This window comes from Calidris pugnax, unplaced genomic scaffold (genome assembly GCF_001431845.1).
Source record: "Calidris pugnax isolate Ruff unplaced genomic scaffold, ASM143184v1 scaffold188, whole genome shotgun sequence".
NCBI classification, from domain to species: domain Eukaryota; kingdom Metazoa; phylum Chordata; class Aves; order Charadriiformes; family Scolopacidae; genus Calidris; species Calidris pugnax.
In genome coordinates this window covers 13,326,771-13,344,000 of record NW_015091257.1, presented here as the reverse complement: position 1 = coordinate 13,344,000, position 17,230 = coordinate 13,326,771, and the positions used below count along the sequence as shown (strand labels likewise).

General features: G+C 41.5%; 1 protein-coding gene across 1 annotated transcript in view; it reads right to left on the bottom strand.

The window, feature by feature from the left end:
- REPS2 (RALBP1 associated Eps domain containing 2) overlaps positions 1 to 17,230 on the bottom strand; it is a 118,286-nt gene that overhangs the window by 51,823 nt on the left and 49,233 nt on the right. Inside the window, exons 3-10 of the mRNA XM_014960182.1 lie at positions 16,493 to 16,616; positions 14,341 to 14,489; positions 12,664 to 12,787; positions 9,859 to 9,956; positions 7,920 to 8,058; positions 5,402 to 5,465; positions 3,576 to 3,718; positions 706 to 800 (exon numbers count right to left, since the gene is read on the bottom strand). Coding sequence (XP_014815668.1) covers positions 706 to 800; positions 3,576 to 3,718; positions 5,402 to 5,465; positions 7,920 to 8,058; positions 9,859 to 9,956; positions 12,664 to 12,787; positions 14,341 to 14,489; positions 16,493 to 16,616 — 936 coding nt within the window. The remainder of the gene's footprint in view (positions 1 to 705; positions 801 to 3,575; positions 3,719 to 5,401; positions 5,466 to 7,919; positions 8,059 to 9,858; positions 9,957 to 12,663; positions 12,788 to 14,340; positions 14,490 to 16,492; positions 16,617 to 17,230) is intronic.

Here is a 17,230-nt window from a genome sequence, read left to right as displayed (position 1 = left end):
TCCCGACTCCTTACAATCACTATCTAGACCCTTAGATGGTAGGTCCTTAGACTACGTAAGGGCTGGATATTAAAATGAAGACTGAATGACCTACAGCAGAAGTATGCATGACCATACTGTACCAAGTCTGGGAGTGCTTCAGTCTCCAAAGAAGCAAAGTACAAGGAATTAGAACAAGCCAAGACATTTCTCATCATCAAAACTGGGAGTGGAGTGTGGAAATGGATCTCTTGTAAATGGAAGACACACTCAAGCCAGATGGTTAGGACTCCCTAGAACAAGGGCTGCAAGTGAAGCCTGACATTTTTGGCCCGTTCAGATTCAGGAGATATTTCACCTGAGCACTGTCCTTGTGCTCCTCCTGCAGCGTGGCCTCTGCCCCTCCATTCCTGGCTCCCAGCACAGGATGGGCAAATGCAGCCCAGGTGAGGTGTATTTCTCTACCTAGACTCCAACATCATGCCTCCATGCCTACAGTGAACTCCCACTTCGCGGGAATACCTTTTGAAAAGCCTGTCCACCCTTTCCACACGCTGAAAAAATTGCTGAGAAGAAGGGGTAGAGATGGCTTGATGGTCAACTCAGAGACTCCTGAAGTCCTCTCAAAGACTCGCAAGTCCTTCTGCTTCGCATACCACTGCCACTGTGGAGCTGGGCTCTTCCTCTACACTTGGCAAGGGAACTACCCTACATACGCCTCCTTACCTCCGTCCGACCGAAGTCCCGAGCCTGCTGACCCCCTGGCAACGGCTCAGAATAGGAATCAAATAGCGTGCAGTCACGGATGGGCTTCAGAGAAGCTGCAGGGGGAAGAGAAGATACATGCTGAGTCTTTGGTTAATACACACTTCTTAAAAACCTGTCCCAGCATCGTTTTGCCCTCCGTTTCTACATATCAGAAATGATCTGTAAGCCACAAATGACAAAAAAAACCACAACCAAACCATGAAGAAAGTCTTTCCATTTTGATTAATTCAATGTCATGAAAGGGACAGCATGTATAATTTCTGTTGTAGAAATAACTGTGAAATTTGGGAGAGGTGATTCTTATTGAATATTAACTGCCAAACAACAACCATTTGTTTGCGTTTTTCCTCCTCACAGTCTATTATCAAATTGGTTGGCCTTATAGCTTATACCTTGCTGGCTTAGGAATGTTAGAGGTACTTATCAAACTTTCAACTCTAATTTTTAACATTTTGAATACTGAAAAGTACATCAGAATCTACATCATACACTAAAATTGAAGGCCAGCAAAAAGCAAAGACATCAAATACAGTAGTTGCTGCAGTACTATCTTTGATATTCATTAACTAAATAGCATTGAGAGCAAGGGGGGGAAAAAAAGGGAAAAAAAATCAACTCTAACTTCTCAGAGCAATATTCACAAGAACCTAATTTCTATTCTGGAATCTGAGGTCCTTCAGCTGATATCACTCTGGGATTAGTTCCCCTGAGATAAATCTGTCCTAACGGCTGGAAAACAGTTCTTCTTTAAGATCAATGTATTGAAAGGCAGAATAACCAGTTCTCAGGCCAAATTTCTATTTTCTGGCTGGCATCCAGTGTATCTGAATAAATTAAGGTCTTGCAAATCTGTCTTAATTTACAGTAGAGTGGGTTACATACAGGTCTTTTATGCATTCTGTAAATTTAATAGAAACTTTCAGCAAAGAAGGTGGAGGGTCGAATTGTCACTGGAGCTGTGCCAAGATAGTATTTGGCCCTGCACTTGTAGTTTATAGAACAAGCCATAAAACTAGCAGGATTAATTTGTCTTCCTCTCCCAGCCACTTTATTTGAAGCTTTAACACTCTTATCAGACACAAATATTTCACTTTAACCAAATTCTGCCTCATTCTGAAACTAATACAACAACCTAATGAAAATGAGTTTCCATAATCTTCATATGGTTCCTAATAGCCCAAAATAATAGTAATGAAAAAAAAATTATCTAAGTTTCACAGAAATCAAATTACAAAAACATGAAAATAAAAACTTTCTCTCGCAAATTTTTTTTGTCATTTTAGGTAAGTGTATGAGGCACTTGTTTATCAGTGTTGTCATTTCAGAATGTTCTGGTACTACAGTGTGTTGAGATGTTCTGCTTTTTATTCATGCAAGTCTTTGAAAAGACAGATTTCTGAATCCTGACTAGTCAGCAAAACAAGTGCAAGACATTTTCAGACCCTCAAGTTAACCAGAATTAGCATATTAGCTGGGGTAGGTATAGTGTCCACAACAAACAATTAGTCCTTTCACCTCTTCCATGTACTTCAGCTTAAAATGCTTGGTTGTGTGCAACTCAGGAAACTATAATAATCTAAGAAAATGGTGAAGACCCCAGAGCTGAAAGGGACAAATTAGGGAGAAAGAGGACTCCCAAGGAACGATCACAGCTTACCATGCTCTTCTTCCCGTTGACGTTATGATTCCTTACTACTAGAAATAGCTAGTTCCATTACAGTACCCAAAAAGGCTTGCTGTGAAGATAGGCCAACAAGAACCTGCATGGAGGTGCTTACAAGCTAATTTATGACGAGAACAGGCATGAGAGTAGTGAACAAAGTGCTGGTCCTGAAGGGAAAAGGGTACTTTTAATTATGACAAGAGAATGTAATTAGAGAGACTAGAAGTGATGAAGACTTGGAAGTGCAAGTTTTTACAGGAGCTTCTCCCCTTGGATATGAAGATAGTGGATTATAAGAAACATGACTCCACCAGAAATTACTTGACAAATCTGATACAGGGTGAACATTTAATTTTCCTAACTACAGCTTGATTTGCTCTTTTCCTGTCTTTTAATATATTCAGTGTCATCGAATTTAATGGAGATTTTATTAGGTCTAAAATATTATCCCTGAGCACTGTAATTATCATCTGTGATTAATCCTCCTTGCCCTAGAAAGTCATGCACATTTTTTAGATGGAACAGTATATATTTCAATGTTTGTTTATCATTAAAAGAGATATAACCGAAGATAACAAATGAAAGGGCAGGTCGCTCACTGCACGTTGTTACTGGGGTATGTTATATCTTGGATTAATTTACCCTTGTGCTACACAAACTGTTGTGATCCTCCTGTCGTTACTGCAAATTACTTATAGAAGAATCTGTGGATTACATAAAATGAATCACCAAAAAATTCAACCTTTGATACAACCAGCAACCGCATCTAACAAAATATATTAGCATAGTTAAGTTCTAAACCAGTCCAGTGTCGTTTGCGTCACATCTTCAAGAGGGAAAAATCATCATAAGAGTTAAGGGCCATATAAATCTAGTTAGATTATCTTTGCTACAATCACCTGCCACTTTAGCCGGAATGCCACCTGAGGCACACTGGAGCAGAGGGGCAGGTGACCTCTCGGCTTGGCATTGCTGTTTTGTGCTTTTACACATTCCTTCTTCAGCAATCGCCTCGCAAGCCCAATTAAAAACGTACATGTTAAAAAGCTACCAGCATAGAACACCGTGTCCCACCTCACGGATGGGAAGCCAAACCCGCCCTACCCGCAGGCTGGGATCCCGAGATGGCTACAGGAACTCGGTCCTGCCAACGGGACATCATTACCTGCTTGAAGGTACTCGGGCAGCAGCGTCTCCGGTAGCTTCTCCGGCAGCTGGTAACCATTCTTCCTGGCAACCACCAGGTGGAAAGCGGCACAAAACTCCGGGAGCGTCAGCGCCCCGTCGCAATCCACGTCGCTCAGCTCCCTGCAGGGTACCACAGGCACGTGTCTCCCAAGCAATTACCCCAGGGGAACACACGTGTGCAATCACAGGGAGACAGAAATGCACCTCTGAGGAGGGATACTTTAACACAAGTCAAGCATCTCTGTCATTTGCATTGATCCTAACTTGTACATTTGTCTGGGGGAAGAAGAAGCAGCAAGCTAATTTTCTCATACTGACTTGTCATTTTTTCTTTTTTAATGAGGTACATTTTTGTTACATGGTACCATACAATATGATGGTCCGTATATTAAAACACGAAATACATATCCTGTACTTCCAAGGGTGAAATTAATTTCCCAAGGGTTGAAAGTGCTTTGGCCAATCCATGCAGGATCTTAAACCAGCTCAAGTAGAAAAAAGTTAAAAATGGAATTCAGCAGTGGTTACTCAGTACTATTGACCTGTCTCAAGAAAAGAACTAAATTAATGCTCTTGATAAGTTTAAATGTTATTAACTTCTCACTAAAGCAGTTCTAATTCTACAATATTTTCAAACACTAAAACTGGACTTCAGCAATTCAAGAATTTAATTTTATAAATTCCCTCTTTGCAAAAGCTGAGTAATACTTTATCATGAGCACATGGACTAAAACAAATAAACATATAACTTCCTACTCTTTTAAAGTAAGGAGCATTTTTCAAGCTGTTGAGGTTACAGTGACAAAGACTGAAACATCCCATGTGTTTTACACAGCAACACAACCTGATAAATCACATAATGACAAAACTATAATTGTCTACTAGAAAGGAATAACTTTTTTTAAATTTCACATAGAGAACTACTTGTGTCAGCAACAGAAATAAAATGTGTTTTGTTAACATACTGGGTTAATCCAGTCTTTTAATCTTACACTTAAATTCCAATATTCACTTCCCCCAAAACCATGTTTCTTCAGTTGTTTTTTTATTTTCACAACTGACAATCCGCTTTGAAAAGATTCCAGACATATTCTTTGACCCTGACAGATGTTTAGGCTCTTGCAAGCTTTTCTTCTCATCTCTCTTCATAAAAGCATATATAAAAGTAAAACCTCTATCAGCATTTCTGATCAACGTTTAAAACTGTTTGTTCTTCCTATCTGAGATGCGAGGATGACACTGAATTACAAAGCACCATGTTGTTTATGAAAATATAATAGAATCCTTGTCAAATTCTATCATGTACAGCTCCATCCGCCACCGTTTCTAAATAAGCTCATTAAAAGTAAGTGTGCTGGTTCATTAGAAAAACACTGATGAATTATGTAGTTGTACTTACTAAAAATTAGGCATTAATTAGGCCTCCTCTAGCAAAACACAGCCGGAAACAAAACCAACAACACATCTAAAACATTCCAGAGGTGCTTCTCCTCCGTGTCGTTTCATGAAAAATGTCAGTTCATTGAGCTAATGATGCTGCTTACAATATACTTAAGAACAGCTCTCAGTTTTTATCGCTGTTCAAACCCTCCCAGTCCTGCTGAGTAGGCGAACATCTCTACAGAAAACAAGCGTGTCAGGAAGATCAATGAGCACCCTGCTGCTTGGGCCTGAAAGTGATTCTGGAGATAAGAGCAATAATTATAATTGAAGACACTTTTCAAAATTTAACAAGAACTCTTGAATTAAGCGTCTTTTAAAAAAACACAGGATACACATCCCCAACACTATTACAGTACTTACCAGATGTGAGAAAGCTCTGGGATGGGCAGCTTTGATTTTGTGAAGAAATTCTTTGCCACAGAACCTGGTGGGAAACCGTAGCTTATCAGCCTTTGGAAATTAATTCTCCAATTATTTACCTTTGGCCAGGGCTGCCATGCCAGAAGCAGCTAGTTACACCAGAAGCAGCTGGTTACTTTACATCCAAGAGATGCTCAGATTAACTGGACGTTAATATAGCTGTTGGACCATTTGTCTCTTGGTGAATGAGCGAGAGAGAAAGCCAGACAGAGCTGTTGACCTCATTTCCCCACTCCCCCCATATGGGAAAAATAAATAAATGGAAAACACACTTCAGTACTACTGATTCTAACCAGCATAATCAGTATGTCACCAATGATGAAATAACAGACACAAATGTCTCTGCTTCACCCAAAAGCCCTGCGTGTGGCAGGACAGTGCTGCAGCATCTGCACTGCTCTCCCAAGACGCTGCTTCAACCATGACTTTTCCCTGAGTTTTGAATATTATAAAAAAAAGGAAAAAACCCAGGAGATTCAGATAACATGTAGCTACTGTCCTGCTGCAGGCATCCTCACTCACCCCTTCTCATTCTTCTCCTAACTAATAAATCCATTATTTTGCCATGCACACAGACTGTAGAGGCAGCACAAGATCCCTGTATATTCTTCTCCTAACTAATAAATCCATTATTTCGCCGTCCCATGCACACAGACTGTAAAGGCAGCACAAGATCGCTGTACCCTGAAGCTCTTCTTGGATATAGGCTTAGGAAATGCAAGGCAACGTAAATGCAGAGACTTCCAAGGGCTACATCACTCTTCCCCTCACGCATTCAGGTCACATCACCCACTATAGGCCATAAGACAAGCTGTTCCTGGGGCAGGTCCAAGACTCACCCAGGGCAGCACATGTCCTCCCCTTAGGCCATAAGACAAGCTGTTCCTGGGGCAGCACATGTCCTCCCCCACACAGGATGCCAAGGGAGGACTATGAGGACAAGAGGTAACAGGCACAAACTTGAACATAGGAAGTTCCATCTAAACATGAGGAGGAACTTCTTTCCTTTGAGGGTGGCAGAGCACTGGAACAGGCTGCCCAGAGAGGTGGTGGAGTCTCTGTCTCTGGAGACATTCAAAACCCACCTGGACACATTCCTGTGCAACCTGCTCTAGGTGGACCTGCAGGGGGCTTGGACTAGATGATCTCCAGAGGTCCCTTCCAACCTCATATCATTCTGTCATTCTGTAATTCTGTGTGACCATGACAAAGCCATGTGATATTAACGTAGCTCCAAAATATCCACCAACCTCTGACCACCTCAGATTCAGGAATCTTCTCAACCAAGGATAGCACTTAAATATTCAATAACTTCTGACATTATTTTCAGTCGCGGATTTCTCAAATAAATTCTTAAACCTGGACAAACCTCTAGCTTCTCTATCACCCTGCAGCTAGGATTTCTACCATTTAATTATTTCAGAATGCTGTGGAAGCTCATGTGCAAGGACTTTCTACCATTTAATTATTTCAGAATGCTGTGGAAGCTCACATTTATCATTTATAAACGGTAGTTTTGGATGTGCAAGGAATGCTTGAGAATCTTGCTCAACATAAAGGAAAATACAGGGCTACCCGAGATGCTGTATATGCATGCATGCATACATATACAGTTACAGATATATATATATCTGTCTGTGAGGAAATACAGTATTGCTGTTCAACAATCATTTTCTCTTTCAAGCAAATCATATGAAGAAAACTTAACTGAGGCAAAGAACTGGTGAAGCACTAATTTTTGTCAGCAGCAGGCAATTTATTTAAACTTCTGGGTGGATCCAAGCCCCCTGAACCCCAGTAATACAGCAGGGCTCAGTAAAAATATCTCACTTCAAAACCTGTGACACCTTCCTTGCCAGGCCAAGTGTCTGTACCACAGTGACTCCTCCAATAAGCAGCATGACCATCCTAGTCAGGATGGCAATGCAATCTCAGTACACCATTAGCAACACTTTCTTCCATGGGTGTGCTCTCCAGGATTTGCTTTTAATCACCTAAAGATCAAAATCTCAGTCCCTCAGAGCCATAAACACTCAAGCTTGACCGCACAGGACAGGAAACTGCATGCTTCACTTCCATCACGTGGATGCTGCCACATTTCTGCTGGGAAAGCAAGTGCAACCCTAAGGGTTTTTTCAGCTCAATATGCACTGCAGGTGGGATCCACAAACACAGTCCCTCAGAGGGAGAGCGCATTTTAATTTTTAACTAAATCACAACACGCCTCTCTTAGATGCAATTATTTTCCTAACATCAGGAGATTTAGGGGAAAACATAATGCCCACAGTATAGGTTTGTTAACTTTGAGTTGTCTGCCCTTGAAAAGAAACTGCAATCAACTGTTTCTCATAAACTCACTGCAGAGAGGAAAAAAAGAGAACTAATTTATCTACTTAGCGCTTCACGCCTTGCAGTCTGTGCCCTCTACTTGACATGGGTGGTGCTTGGTAAAAATTACCTGAAATGAAGGAGTTCAGGTCGGGCTGCAGGGACCTGAACTGGTTGATGTAGTAGTCTCGCTGCTCCTCCGTTATCCTCCAAGGGTCATCCGAGTAGTGGGCACTGCTCTCCGGCTGCTCCCGCTCCACTGAAAGAGACTGAAGGGAGGGAGACTGGCACCGACTGCAGGCAGGGGGCCAGAAGGGCCAAGTGGGACACTGGCAACCTCAAGAAACCAGATTCACTCTCTCCTATTAGCGGACACGTACTTTAAAAAGACGAGAAGCAGAAACGGCCACACTCATTTCCATCCCACTACTTACCCGCTAAAGCTGGAGCTAATATTAGGGATCTTTAGCCAGGCAATTAAAGGAAGTTTTATATGACCGAAGCTAAAAGAGAAAGGAAGTCTTACTACTGCTGACCACAAATAGGAAAAGTCCAAGTCATATCTTATCACCCCTGGATTCATTTTGGGGGTTCATTTTGGCTGCCATGCATTACAACGCTGCACCGCACACCGTATAACCGAAACGGATGGAACCAGTAAAGGACCTAAAGCTGCACTTCCACGCAGCACAGCACATGAAAATTTCACTTTTCTAAGAAACTACGTTTTTAGTCTAGAAGCGGTGCTGTAATTATGGAGTTATGCTGCTTCTAGACCCTCAGCTCACGTAGGTAACTCGGCACACATTACAATGATCCAGGGAGTTGCTCAAAGTCCTAAAGACCTCCCTGATCTTTTGTCACTTCTCACAGTTTTGGTAAAAATTCTCACTCAGGAAAAAATTTTGGAGAAGAACGACATTTTATTCATGTATGTCTCTGCTTTCTGATTGACTTGTTTAAGGGAGGTCTGTATGTTTGGTAGGTGGGTGGTGGTGTTTAGAAGAGGGCTGCTGGGACAATTAGTATCTTCATTAAACTGGAATGACATAGTATTTCAGATGCTTTAGGCCTGGGTGACAACATCCTTAAAGAGGGAGGGCAAGAATGAACAATAACCAGCCTTCAAGTAGCTCCACAACCCTTTCACTGACATACCTGTCCATTTCCCAAGAATCAAACACAAAACACCTGTTCTGAAATACATCAAAAGTTCCCCAAAACAGGCAACATCATAAAGCTGTAAATTAATTTTCATTTCAAAGTGCTGCACAAATGCACCCAATTTCATTTCAAGTGAACACAAATTGTGTGACACTACCCGTAGATCTTTTCCTGAGGCTTGAGAGACATTCTATTACAGGTGTGTGGTGCTAAGCACCAGGGAAAAGGTGCAGAGTCTCCAAGTCCTACTTACTTAGGAAGTAGGACTTCTCCCCCTTAGGAGAACTTTGTCCTTCCTTAGGGCAAACTACCTGTTTGCATAATAAGTGCACGGCAGGCATACTGGAACATCGGAAAGATCTGCTTTTGTAGCCAGCAGGAAAACATAGGACTCATCTCATAAAAGCTAAAAAATGTCCAGAAATTCATTTATTCTGTTTGAGATGCGATTTAACCAACTGGGGTGAAAAAACGGAATATACAGAATATTAGGCCATAAATTCTGTGCATGTGTTACAGATGGCATTCTAAATAAAGCAGGAATCTCTACAAAACCTCATGTATTTTAAATGAAAATCTTTTACTTTTGCTAGGATAACCTTTTTTTTTTTTTTAAACTTTTGAACGGAAGAGTCTCAGTCTAGTTTTCTGTCTATGCTATTTGGTGCTTCTCATTCTATCTAGCTTCAGCAATTTAATTGGATTGTTTATTTTTATTTCTCCTTCCCATCACCTCTGTTTTTTTCTTTTTCATATATTAAAAAAAGCATGCTTCAGCCTCTAGTCTACAAACACCATGGAGAACACTTTTTACTTTTGAAGTGAGAGTTCTTCTGCCTTTTTTTTTTAAATTTCTGTATTGTTTTGTTAGTAGTACTACTAACTAAAAACATGCAATTCATTACCCGATTAAGAGTGGAAGAGCTGAGTGCAGGTTTGGCTCCATAATTCCCTGATGATGGTCCATCTTGCTGGTGAGTAGAGTGTCTGACTTCATAAGGAGCTACAGACAATTAAAATAAAGTATATAAATGCAAGAATAATCAAAAAGATTCTACTTGGCTAAAGGAAATACCACAAGGTCAAGAATCTAGCTTGTGAACCTAGTATTAAAGTCCATTTTGCCCTCTGCAACAAAATTCCAGCCACATACTTGTCTTTCACATTACATCATTCTTCTTCAGACATTACTGATAGAAACTGTCAGTTATGTATTACTAGATAACAGAAATCATTGTTCATCATGTTGAAATACATATTTATATAGCATGTGTACACATTTACATGCTTTATATACTTAGAGTCATGGATAGCAACAGAATGCATTACAAATAAGATGAAATAATTCAACTGAACTGCAAAAAAGTATGCTTTGACAATGCTATCAAACAGTAAATCACTAATTTTTTCCTATACTTTTTTTTCCCCTTCCATAATTTCTGTTGAAAATCAAAATACGTGACTCACCACTTTGCATTATTTGGAGTAAAGTCAGTAAAGAAAAGTAACAATTACTTGTTCTTTTGTTAAATAAGTCACTTATGTTCCACTGCAGCAAATATAGTAAGTGGTGACACAACAGCGTGTTTAAGAACAATGTTTTAAAAATAGGTCATGTATGCAAACAGACAGGCAACTCACTTGCAAACCCTTACAGAGCCAGAACTTCTGCTGCCAGGCTATTCAAGATGTACAGCTACAAAGACAGTTTTAACAGACCTCTGTCTTAAGACAGAACTTGAAAAGCTCTTGATGAAAAGTGAGACCAAGAAATCTTAAAAATTTTCAGTTCAGGAAGACCTTAAAAATTATACCCCTAACTGCCTCGCTTTCCTGAGTGGTTTTATCCTGTATTGGTACCTATTTTTATGCCTGTGTACGTAACTTCTAACTTCAGGAATAAAAACAAAGGAAGGAAGTTGGAAAAGGTACAGATGCCCTTGGAAAAAAGATTTAGGCACAAGGCCACACTGCTGTGTGTTTGCTAGCAAGAAAAACTTCCAAAACTATCAAAAAGAGCATATAGTCACGGTTGCAGTGTAGAGGGCTGAACTTGAAGACGTGCTGTCCAGCCTCAGGGTCGGTACAGAACTGCCCACCCAGCTCAATGTTGTGGTGGTGGCACCTCCTGCACCACCTACACTCACGTGGTGGCTTTCAGACCCGCTCTTCTGAGTGCTCTTCCGAAAATGGGAAGGGTCCTAATCTTAAAGGCCAGGAAGAACCAATAGGTCACCAAGCCTGGCACTTGGTACAGCGTGGACCATAAAATGATACCCGCTTATGGCCACCAAGAACACATTTGGCTGCAGTACCCCTGGTGGGATTAAAATAGGAGAAATTCCCTTTCTAGAAAATAACCATAGTGTTCTACACCTCTAGAATTTTGTGGTTGAATAATTAAACTTAGAAGAAGACGACAGCTAGTTTGGATGCTACTGCCTCTACTCTGCACAGCTGCTGACACCATGAGAAATTTCACCAAAGTTAAAATTGCAACAAAATTCAAAGGAAAAAAAAAAACCCAGCACTCAAAGTACCGCCCGCCCTCCATAGCACTGACAGATCTGTCCCAGAAAACAGCACAGTGCGTGACATGTAACACGGTCAGCTGCTCCCCATGGCCACCTCCAGCCCAGCTCTTCAGGGTGTGAGTATCTGCCACATGTCTTCTCCACTGGAGCAGAACATGCATCATACCAGAAGACAACCTCACCAGTGATGCTTATTTCAGAAATCAACTATCACTGTTTCAATCAGTTATGCCAAGGGTGGGCTGGGGAAAAATCCCATCTCTGAACAAACAGCAGTTTACCTAACCAGCAAATGAGTGGCTGTGACTTCCACATGAAGGCCACTTGATAGTGTTGAACACATTCTTATCATGGCCGTGAGTGAGTTTCAAAATGTTGTAATAGCTCTGTTTTTTCACTCATTTGTAAATAAGGACGACAGCTAAAGGACTAACTTGCTCCACTCCTCAATCACTGCAAACTCACCAACTGTGAGCAGGAGGGATGATATACAACAATGCCTACTATTGCCACCATCTTGGTCACCAGATGTTGCAATTAGGAGAGCAACTTACTATTAGCAGGAACTTTTAAAGCCTTAGTAAAACTGGTTTCTGCCCCACTGCCCTCTTACTAAAATCAGAATATTTTGCTACCTACTCTAATGGCAGTGAGATCAAGGACACAGCATCCATGTAGTGTCTTGGTTTTTGTCTGTTTTGCCTAAGTTACATTGTGGGACTGTTTATATATTCATGTCCTATTGTCACTTCCATTACGAAACCAGAGAGATCATCCTTTCCTGCAAAGGAAAGTTCACTGCCAATCCGAAAACTAATAGAGCAGCTACTGAAATCAGGAGCAGGCTTTTCTTCCCCTCCAATGAAATAAAACACTGAACTGAAAATACTCACAAACACTCTGTCGCTGGGATGTATTGCACATAGTCTTGTCAGATTAGGTATTAGCATTTATCTGTGAGCAGTGACACGTAAATCTAACTAATTTACAAGAAAGCGAACAGGATTGAACAACCAAAATAAAATTAGATGATTGAACTGTTTTCCAAAATACAGATCTAATTAAATGTTAAAATCATTAGGCTGATTGTCAGTTGCATTTGAAATCTGGAACCTTCTGAGAGGAAAAAAAAAAAAAGAATTGAATACAATGTGCACATCCGAATTTTTATCCTACCTCCATGCTGCTGCTCCAGCCCACTTCTTGATTTACCATATCCATAACTTAAAGGTATTCTCTGGTACATAGAGGGAGAAGCAGGAGGTGAGCAGATTGGAGACATTGGTGGAGACTTGGGTTCCTGTTTCAAAAACACACCAATAGAAAATGGAATTCTGAGACGACAGCAAAGCAACCAAGTAATCCTGCATGGCAATCTGAATGTGTACTGCATAATGGACAAAAAAAAAAAAAAGCCAAACGTTGTCATTCCCTGAGGCTCTTTAGTAAGAAAAGGCTCCTTGATAAGCAAAAGTTGGTAAAGAGAGAATGTGGTGGTGAGCCTTCTAGGGGTAAAGCAAGGCAATGCCATAGCAAAGCTTTACAATGAACAGCTTAATGTATTTAACTTCCAAAAGATGCCTGAAGAAGTTTATATTTAAGAAGAAGTAGTAGAAGTATAGGTTTAATGTGAGTGGGTATCTTTGAATTTACATAACACATTTAGTTAGGGTGAGTGCATTCTCTGTGGGAGAACATTTTTCATATAGAACACTTATAAAAAATGAAAATAAATCTCTGAGCTGATATTTTAAGTGCTCTGTGGATTTGTAGGTGTTACTGGGTATCTATCCTACAGCATTCTCTTTACCTTAACTTACAGACTGTTTAGCAAGAGGATGGGATCCTGAAACAGTTTACTGTGTAAAAAGGAAAATATAACGTAACACAGATAACCTAGATGGAGCTAGGGGTTTGAGGGCAGCGTTCTGCTTCAGTGTCAGTACACACAGGCAGATAGGCATACAATGCTCTTCTTCCTCATCCTGTTATTCCACTCGTCCATCTTGTCATCAGCTCATTCCTGCTGGTTGACCTCAAGCTGGGAACGCCGTTACTCACGCCAACACACCGTGTGATAAAAGCAGTACGGGATGATCAAGCACCTGCCATCAGGCATTTACAACATGACCTGATGCGGCACCAGAAGAGAAGGTGCCAGGCATGGGGAAAATCATGAAAATCATGATTGTACTGTGAAGCTGCCTGTATCCTAATAAGCACTCTCAACTCTTCTAAGCACAGGTAATACAAATCTCCCTTAAGACAGCTTTATTGAATTGGCAACTTGGAACAACAGACGCTGGGACAATGTTCCACTGAGGACAAAAGAAAAGCAGATTTCTTCTGGACTACTCCTGGGGGAGATCAGAATGGAAGAGAAAACACGGTGGCCTTATCCTCATCCAGAAATAGCAGCTCATGATTCAACACCTCTTCTCCAACCGAACATTTCTGTAGTGACTAAGGATCATACTGACCATGAGAAATCACTCATTTTCCTGTTCTGTTTCATAGACAATTCCTACTTTCTGCTCCTCCCCTAGTTCTCTCCAAGAAACAGCACTGGACTAAGTAGGAGGACAACAGTGAAAGAAATTATACAGAATATTACAGGGCTGACAGCTTTATACAAGCTCATATAAAGAAATTCTCTTCAGGGATGCAACTGGGATGCATCAAAAACCAGAGCACAGCCCTGACGGGGCTTATTTGCATGTCAGGAGTTCATCCCCTGTCTAGTACTGCAAAACTGAGTAAGCCCACATGAGCGTAATCATTTACAGGACTGGACCCAAAGGGAGGAGCGATGACATATTAGCCTGAAGGAGTGTCATGGTTTTGGCCTGTTACCTGTTTGTCCCCTTCGTCTGTTCTTTTGTAGGAATTTTTTTCCAAAGTTGCATGTGGAACCTGAAATTTAGCTCCATGGAGTTCTGCTGGAGTCCCGTAACGTACTTCACTGTCATTTTTCAGCGCCATAAACCGTGGCAGAGGCAATTCTTCATTAAAAGAGAGAAAAATTCAATTGAGATTATAGAACATTAAAAGTACTTTATGCAGTATCGTCTTGTAAAACTAATGAAAAGTTTATCTGTAAAAGAGTACTCTTTATATTTTGTAGCGCTTTTAAGTGTGGAACTCCTGTGATTTTTTTGTCTTAATAAAAATGTGAATGCTATACAAAGCTACATTCACTAGCTTAATATATAATCTCTCCATGCAAAGAGAAAGAAATAAGCCTTGTGCACGTTATTGAAGCAAGCGGCAAACTCATTTCCTGCCTTCAGAACACTGTCTGTAATGAAAAGAAGAGTTTCCCACAGAAGCTGTGGGACTGATGAATTAATCAGTCAGGATCACAGTACCCTCAGCGCTGCCATCATAAAAGGAACAAATTAGAAATGGTAGGGTTCAGAGATCACGCCAAGGCCTGGTGAGACGACCGTGTCAAGAGGTCTCATGTCGCGTCTGCTCTGCAGAGCAGAAGAGTGACACTTTGTCACTCTTTAAGAGGAATCAAAATTATTTTAAAGAAACACCATTTATTTTTGTGCATAGTCACCCTGAAAAATCAATACAATTAAAAGTAACAGAACGCTCAAAATCGAGCAAAGCCATACACGGCCTCTGTAACCATTTACACCTAACAGCTGCTAGCAGGAAGAAAAAGCAATCAATTGGAGTTTGGGGCATGTTCCATGCAGAATTCAAGAGAAAATGTAACTAACACTAGAAGCATTTCAGTGAGTAAGCAGGATATCAATGCAAGGACTGCAAGTACCCTTCTTCACTCAAATTCATGGATTATTTGCAGATGCTGGACTTGTAAAACACACACAGTAAGTCTTCCTAAGTCCAGGTTTCTAATTTAGTGCCAGCTGCATCCAATCCCCTCCACTTGGTCCTGAGCTCTGCACCACGGCAGCTCAGCCCACGCAGGCTGGTCTCCATGTGCTCTCCAGCCTGGCATTTTTCCACCTGGGATGGGGCAGACCTGGGAACCACCTCACATAGGTGAATTTTACATTTCACTGCCTGTAGCAGGGATGGCGGGAGCAGAAACTGCGCTGGGAGCAGTGACCCAACTGCGAGGCTATGGGTAGGTCCTGCCTTTCCCACCTCCCCTCCCATCTCCTGGCTGGTTGCACTGCTGCCTCCAGCAGGATGGTGACAAGCACTCCAACCCAGAGCATGGCCTCGGGGCACGGTTCCGATGCCCAGCTGGGATGTGGGAACTGAGGGTTCAAACTGGTTCAGGCTCAAGCCCAAGTGAAAAGCCATGTATTTTGAAGCCTGAGACCGCTGAGGCAGAGCATGCATCAGCAAGGCAAGAACATCAAATTCCTTCCATGTAGTCGCTATCAAGGTTTTGCAGCTAGAAGGGACCTGCTTTCTCTCTTCATCGCTTGAGTTTGATGAACCTCTTTTAAGAAGCGTTTTTTCTCCATCAAAAATGGTACACTTAATATCACTGTCAATTCATTGAGAAGAACAAAGCTCTTTTAAATTACATCTAATACGGGTTTTCATACCTGCTGATAAGGAAGCATTTTGTCACCATTACCCATCTACTTCAGCAGGGTTATTTGCCAAAACAGGTGAGTGCTGCAAGCTGCCCAGCAAAGGGGCACCCCAATGAGCCCACTCCTCCACCCAAAGCAGCTATCAGCTCCCACTCTGGACAGCTGTCAGGATCAGAGGCTGAAGGTGAGAGAGAAATGCATCCCCAGCGCTGATCAGCTGCCATTCATCCCATTGCTTTGGTAATGCCTTTTCCAGAGGGGGATGCCATCTCAGCTTTGCCATACACATAATTCACTGCAATTTCCTACCAGTCACTTAGAGAACGTAACGTTACCTTCTATACTCTTTCTCTGCTCTTCAAAATACAATTGTTTCACAGACACGTTAGAAGAAAAAGTTTCCCACCACAGAGAGCTGACAAGCATTACAGAAAGTGAAAAACAAGTGCACAGCGCTGCAAGCAAAATTTGCTACTTACCATTCTTAATGCTCTCAATCCGTACCGGGAACCCTGACTGCGCTGCCGCAATTAACTTCAAAGCAATGTAAAACTGAGCGGGACCAAAATAACCCACGCGCTTGGCTCCACAAACTTCTGTAATCTAAAAGAGAAGAGACACGCTGTCGGTTAAATGCATTTCACACTTGCAGGGAATGCAAACACCTCTCCATAAACAAAGAAAAAATTCTTTAAAAAAAATGCAAAACGCTTGTTGTATTTGACGTTTTCTATTAAGAATATTTGTTTCAATTCAGAACATCGCTGTCTGATCATATTCTCCTTAGTATATCAGAGACAGCTAATTAGCTGTTAAGTTTTCAGAAGCATTGCTGGGTAACACTGCTACCCCAAAACAACTTGTGGGTTTTCATACTACATAGGAATGTAAGAGCAGGAGAAATAATAACTTGTTAAGTACACAGTCCAGAAAAACATTTCCATCGCAGAAGCTATGGTATTCACAGAAAATAGTACTTACTGGAGACCTCAGTATAGGAAAGACATGGACCTGATGGAGCGGGTCCAGAGGTGGGCCACTAAAATGATCAGAGGGCTGGAGCACCTCTGCTACGAGGACAGGCTGAGGGAGCTGGGGTTGTTCAGCCTGGAGAAGAGGAGGCTCCAGGGAGACCTAATAGCAGCCTTCCAGTACCTGAAGGGAGCCTACAGGAAGGCTGGGGAGAGTCTGTTTAGAAAGGCCTGCAGTGACAGGAC